The sequence below is a fragment of the Vicia villosa genome, linkage group LG1, assembly GCF_029867415.1.
Source record: "Vicia villosa cultivar HV-30 ecotype Madison, WI linkage group LG1, Vvil1.0, whole genome shotgun sequence".
In the NCBI taxonomy this organism is placed as follows: Eukaryota; Viridiplantae; Streptophyta; class Magnoliopsida; order Fabales; family Fabaceae; genus Vicia; species Vicia villosa.
In genome coordinates this window covers 35,681,001-35,688,058 of record NC_081180.1, presented here as the reverse complement: position 1 = coordinate 35,688,058, position 7,058 = coordinate 35,681,001, and the positions used below count along the sequence as shown (strand labels likewise).

The window sequence follows — 7,058 nt, the reverse complement described above, 5'->3', positions numbered from 1 at the left end:
CACATAAAGTTTTTCATTTTATTCGATCCTCACAATATTTTAAAAAAATAAAATGTTTTTCAACAATTGTAATTACTGTTAAGTAAAAATATTTTTTTAATCAAACATTAAATAAAATAATTCATTTTAACAAACTTGCAATGTTGAAGAGAATAAAAAACAAAAATAACAAAGACTACAATAAAAATTTTAAATTTATATATTAGTTGTCGGTATTAGAGGGCAAAATTTAATTGATGTTAACATAAATAATTGAAAATTTTAATATTGAAAAGAAAAAATTGTATGAGAGAGAACAATGGAAGTGTCTACAAAAATATAAGAAAGAGATTTTTTTAATTAAAGGAAGATATTAAATTAAGAAAATAAAAGACCTCTCAATTATGTTGGTATTCCTTTATCTCAACTTAAAAAATAGACTATCTTCCAATATTATTAAGAATGAAAAAAGAATACAAAAAACTTGAAAGGGAATCGGTAACAATTTTAGTATGAGCTGATACAAAATAAATCAAGTGACTCATTAAAAACCTTTACATGTAAACCACTAAGGAAAACTAGGTAAAAGAAATATACTCATGGAAACCAAATCTATTTCTAGAGAAAAAAAATGACAAATGTTAGGGATATTATTCCATCATTGGGCGTGTCATGTGTAGGGGTGATCAAAACTAAACCAACCCAATAGAAAATCGCAAACCAAACCAAACCAAATCGAAACCGCAAAAAACTGCATTTGGTTCGGATTAGTTTGGGTCATCTTTTAACAAAACCGCACGGTTTGGTTCGGTTTGCGGTTTGTATTTTGTAAACCGAACCAAACCGAATCAAACCGCATTATGTTACAACCTAAATTTTACTTAACTCACATCCAACCAAAAATTAAACCTATTATACCTTAGCCTTATGATTACCAACAATTTTCTCATCCTTACACATATAATTTTAGTCCCGATCTTCTCAAATCTCTAATAACATTATCGTACCTTCTTTGCCACATACATCTTCCTTCTTCTTCTATAATCTCTACTCTCTTATATTCTTTCTTTTTCACCTTCTATTTTTATGTAAATGTTCTGTATTTCAGTTTCGTTTTTATCACACATTTCTCTAATCTGTCAACACATTTTTTTTCTTTTTCACCTTCACTAATCTCTTGCCTCTTATATTATTTTGTTTCATTATAATATTTTTATATTTTTTTATGTTATTATTTTATATTTAATATTCCACTTTTTTCTAATTTAATTTTTACATATTAAATGGAAAATTGTTGTCACAATATGACGAGTTTTGTTGTTATTTGATAGTGTATGAATGTCTAAATACAAAATTATGTTGTCATCTATATGTGTATTATGACTCAATAAAATATTTGTAAAAAACCGAACCAACCGAACCGAACCAAACCGCATTAGTTTGGTTTGGTTTGGTTCGGATTTTTTTTAAAAGCCAACCGAACCAAACCAAACCGCACGATTTTTTCTCTTGCGGTTCGGATGATTTTTTTTCTTCAAAACCGCCCAAACCGCACCGCGAACACCCCTAGTCATGTGTGGGTAAATTAATATTAGCAACACCATCAACACATTGATTCCTTAGACGATAAATGTAAGAGGTTAAACTTAATACAATTTAACCTCTAGTTTTTAGGTGACACGAAATTATGGAAGAATTTTTTTAAACAAGAGTAACCATTAGTGACTTAGTCTTTAACCATAACAAATTTTAATATATGGGATAAGGAATTTCAATGCCCATAGTCACACAAAAAATCTCTGCATAAAATTATAGTTAATACATTAATGCTTAACAAAATAACTAAGAGTGGCTGCAGAGTGATGACACTCTGTCACTACATAAATTCTGTCAAAGAAACGGAGAAAAACGAGACAAAGATCACTAAATTTGATGAAGAATAACCAAAGAAACGAAGTAAAAATGACCAAGTATGAAGAAATAGAAACTTGAAGAAAATTGGCTAAAAATGGGAGCAAACGCGTGTAAGCCACTAAAAAAATCACGCCAGCATCGCGCGTCATTGCGTGCGTGATGGATCTAATAAAGTTGCACCGCACGATGCAGGCTAGCACGCGCGAGATTGGCCTTTTTGTGGACAGTTTTCTGAAGCAATTTGACATATTCTAAAGGCTTTAAGAGGGGACTTTTTGTATTTTTTTAGGGTTCTGCGATTTTACACTGCAAGTGACGATTTACAACACCAGAAATACCAATTGCAGCGCATTTGAAGCCATCGGAGGCCTGTTCTTTAAGGATTATCTTATGCAAACTATTTCTTATTATTTGGTATTGTAATTTATTCAATATGAGTAGCTAATTCTTTCATATGTTAAGTTTTGTAGGATGAACCTATTTTAATATTGTTGGGACACATGTTTGATTTGTTATTGTATGAATAATTTGAGTTATAATTCTATTCAATTGCTTCTTGTTCGTAATGCTTTTTATGTGAGATACTCTTTTAACCTAAATTTGGGCACATCGGGAATACTGACCATTAGTCTATGTGTTGGATCTAGAACAATTGTTACACTTACACCGGTTGAATATGGATGGGAGACCTCAAGTAGTGGCTTATGAATTAACGCACTATTGCATCGCCTAATCTTGCTTACGCTGATGGACTATGGATAGGAAACTCCAAGTATAGATTAGTGAGCTATACACCAAGGGATTGGTTATAGCAGTTTTGTTAATTCACCGTGGAATTATAGCAACAATATCATTCATGTAATACATCGAACATCAACAATAGGGAAATAGGGGATTCCATACAAAACCTAACCGCTTTCGTATTATCAACAAAATAACTTTAATTTCCTTTCGCAATTAAAACTTGAATTCATCACAGAGCTATCATGGAATATACCACCAGACGCATCCACCCTTTGGCTATCAATAGCATCATAATCAATATTGCACTTAATCCAATTGGCCTTAGGAAGGTGTGAATACACTTCTTTGGTCGCTGAAGCTTTAGGAAGGCGAAGCTTGGCATAAAAGATTTTTAGGATTTGTAATTCCTGTATAGAACTTGAAGAAGAGGCCCTAGGGCATTTTCCAATTATAACAAACTATTTCACGATTGTTTGAAACTTGATCCTGTTATCATTAAAATGAGATTGATTCCTACAATACCAAATTATATCATGATATTAATAATACCTGCAAGCACAACCAATTTACATTGTTGAGATCAATTATAGTTGAATAAATTAATAATATTATCAATATCATAAGTGACTTGTATTTGCAAAATATAACCAAACTAATGCCATAACTATCTAGAAAACCCGTGATCAAGAAAAATATTTTGACTAGCTTCAAGGCTAGTACCTCATAAATCACATTTGAAGGCAAATTACAACCTCTTGCCATAAAGTTTGCATTAGTAGAAAAATATTCCAAATAAAAAACTTCCAAAGTACAAGAGATTTTGAAGGACAAATGTGTTGTGCCATATATGCTTACCGCACATAATTTTCTTTCTAGGAAGATAAAAATGCATATAAGCATCCTTGAGGGTGAAGGAGCCAAATTTAAAAGGAGTCCATAACAAATAATCATCGCTGTCATATTTAGGGATATGAACCTTGTACAACAAGTTATTCAAATCAAGGAAAATTTGATTCATATCAAGAGAGATACACAAATGCTTGTCATGGATGAAATGTCGAACCTTCTCTTCCAATTTAATATGAGGATCAATATTAAGCCAATAGTCAGTCCAGAAATTAGTTTTGTCACAATTATTAATTTTCCATTGAAAGTATATCCTGAATAATATGTAAGTGAGACTTAATAGAAGACAAAATAGAAGAGTCCATATGATAATTAATGTGACCACTTTCACTTTTAGTATTAGCTCTTATCAGAATTGCTCAATGTTGATCATAAGTGAGGTAGTTCCAAATCAAACGAAGGAAGGACAATTTGTTCATATTTTTAATGGATCTTAGACCTAGTCATCCTACCTCTATAGAATTACAAACTTTATGAAAAAAAAAAGAAAATTTCTTTAGCCACCTCCCTATGGGGGTCACCCCCAGCGAAAATCCCAAAATACCCCTGCTTCGGAAATGAACTTCCGAAGCGCTTTTTTTTTTTAAAAATTTCCATAATTCGGAAGTGCATCTCCGAAAACACCTCATGGGGGGTGTCTTCGGAGATGAACTTCCGAAAACACCTCATGGGGTTGAATTCGGAAATGAACTTCCGAATTATGGAGAAACTGTGTTTTTTTTTTATGTTTTTTCTTAAACTGTCTCGCATTTTAATTAAACGCAAACGCCAAATAAAAATAAGCAACAGATAAACTGAAAATACTAAGATGATAAATCCAATCCAAAAACACTGTGCGAAAGATACAATCCGAAATCAAAACAAAACAAAACAAAACACGTCAAACAAAACAAAAACACGTTATTCTGCCCGACGAGCGTTACAAAATACACATCAAACAAAACAAAAACACGTTATTCTGCCCGACGAGCGAACTCCTCCGAATGAAGATAATTATACCAATCCTCATCCCACTCAGTCTCAGAACCATCAGCGTTGATCATGACTCTCACGCCTGAAGACTGAGCCTGCACGTCCGAGCCATGGACCCCCAGGGGACGAGAAGCAGAACCAGTCAAAACCTTCTTCTTCTCCTTCACCTCCTTCACCTCCTTCACTCCGCGAGAGCACGAGGTTGAAGAACCCTTTCTTCCCTTAGCGCCACCCATTCCTGCGTAAAAATGAAGAAAGAAAGGTCCATGAGACCTCCTTTTATAAAAGAAGAAAGGGGACAAAAACGTTTGGGAAACAGGCAAGTCATTAAAGAACAAAGACGTTGGAAACCAGCGACACGCCGTCAAAGAAGTCAGAACGCATGCACACAAACTTCAAAGAAACAGGCACAATAAACAAAGGCGTTAAAAATAAAGTACTTGCAAATTAAAACGGACACTCCCTACCCTCTCTAGCCGACGCAGTCTGGGTCTCCCTACCCTGTCTGATGCGTGCTGGTTGGTTGTCTGACATGTTCCTGTAAACAATTGAAATCGATTAATATGCGAGACAAAATAAAAAACTAAAAAATTTGAACTTCTGATACAATTCGGAAGTTCATTTCCGAAAACTGGGATGGAGGTGTTTTCGGAAATGAACTTCCGAAACACCCCTGCGATGGAGTTTTCTGCAACTTCCATGGCAGACCCCAAAATCAAACATAAAACCAATTCACAAAGCTTCTAAACAACCTAAATACTACTAACAACCAGTCCATATATCATTTATGCAATTGAAACCCTAAATAACATGCATTTGAATAATGAATCTAACAAATTTAAAACTTACAAATTGAGTGATTTGTGGGCTTTTGAATGTTGTATAGCAATGTGATTGGAGCCTTGATGCAGCCTTGGAAGTGTGTTTGCACAAATTTTCGCCTTTGCTTGTTTTTTATTTGAGTTAGGGTAAATGAATGGGGGAGGGGGAGTGTTTTGATAAATCTGCATAACGCGCAGCATTTCGGAAATGAACTTCCGAAATACTGTTTTCGGAAATGAACTTCCGAAATAAGACAATTTTTTCAAGAAAAAAGGCGTTTTCGGAGATGCATCTCCGAACACACCTTTTTCTTGCATTTTCGGAAATGCATTTCCGAAGTCAGGGGTAGTATGGGGTTTTCACCAGAGGTGGACTAGAAGGTAGGGAGGTTGGCAAAGAAATTTTAAAAAAAAATCAATTTCCCATCCATTTGTCTGCATCAGATAATAAACTAACATGTCATTTATATATGTGAAAGCTATACAACAACATACTATATGAATACTTTTAACAAGCTCCGCACTACATGCCATGGAAACTTAAAAACGTCCTCCAAGCAGTGAACTTACACTTGATCCTATATGCAATTTTTGGAAGATGAGAGATTTTAGATTTGTCTTTAAAAATAGAAGATGCTCAAAAAACCTTACACTCCATCTATATCATTTTTTTCTTTCATTTTTTCTATTTGGTAATTTACTCCATATCAGCACATTCAAATGGTAAAAAAAATTGAATTTTATGCTATGGGGTATAGATTCTCTTCAAAATTAATGTGAAACTTATACTCTTATGAGTATAGAGAATAAAGATAGAGAGAGAAAAAAGACAATAGAAAGAAATAATCCAAAATTAAAACTTTTCACATATGTAACTGTTTTTCTATTATGACTATTTATTCTGTAAAAATACTCAAGAGGACTGGTTGGGTGGCTGTACTTTATGCTAACACTATTTGGCATTATACGTCGTGTTACTGTATTACGGTTGATGAGATAATTCAAGTACGCTGGGAATCGTAGCTTTGATGCATTGAGCAAACCAATCACATATATAAAACAAAAAATCAATGTTTAACGTACTAATGTACTCTATTATAATTTTCATTCTACTTTTATTTATTTATATAATGCTTCTTTCTCAATAATAGTCCTAGCAATCCGTGAAGTAATGTAGTTTATTGATTTTATGGTACCAGAGCTTTCTGTTCGTTTATGCTTTGTCTCACCGCGTTAACATCTAAGCAATGTCCCCTTTGCTTTGCTATATGACAAAATCTACATTCCAATTGGTGCATTTTATCTCAAACACCTAAACTTATGTTTCTACTTTTACTTTATAATAGTTTAAGTATAATAGTTTAAATATATTAATGAGTTTAAGTGTCACTGATCAAAGCACAAGGAATTTCTTATGTGCTGTGTGTTAAGATTTATAAAAAATTCAATTGTAATTCTAAGACCATGTAGTTCGCAATCCATCATGTCTCATATCCAACTGCCAAGAGATTTTAAAGGGAAATAATGATGGTGATTGGTGCAAATCAAAGTGCATAAGAGAACAAAATGAGATAAATGAATCAGTGATTGATTAAGTCTTACATCGTTTACGAATAAATGATGTATTTGATTGTTTTTTATTTCCATTTTTCTAACAGCTCCAACCAGTAATATATCATTGTGGCAACAGCGTAGTCCGTCCCGTTTAGGCATGTCATACAA

The 7,058-nt window shown here is 33.3% G+C and overlaps 1 protein-coding gene across 1 annotated transcript; it reads right to left on the bottom strand.

Annotated features, from left to right (window-relative positions):
• Positions 1 to 4,333: 4,333 nt before the first annotated feature.
• On the bottom strand, positions 4,334 to 5,158 carry LOC131604242 (uncharacterized). Its single transcript, XM_058876699.1, has 2 exons — positions 4,983 to 5,158; positions 4,334 to 4,753 (listed from the first exon to the last, which is right to left on the bottom strand). Exons 1-2 carry the CDS (start codon positions 5,047 to 5,049, stop codon positions 4,497 to 4,499), a joined length of 324 nt encoding a protein of 107 aa, XP_058732682.1. The 5' UTR covers positions 5,050 to 5,158; the 3' UTR covers positions 4,334 to 4,496.
• Between the last annotated feature and the right edge of the window lie 1,900 nt (positions 5,159 to 7,058).

Excerpts from the sequence above, each read along its gene's own strand:
- LOC131604242 (XM_058876699.1), bottom strand. The coding sequence starts at position 5,049 with ATGTCAGACAACCAACCAGCACGCATCAGACAGGGTAGGGAGACCCAG. Across the intron at positions 4,754-4,982 it reads GACTGCGTCGGCTAGAGAGG|GAATGGGTGGCGCTAAGGGA; the intron begins GTAGGGAGTGTC and ends ATTTTTACGCAG.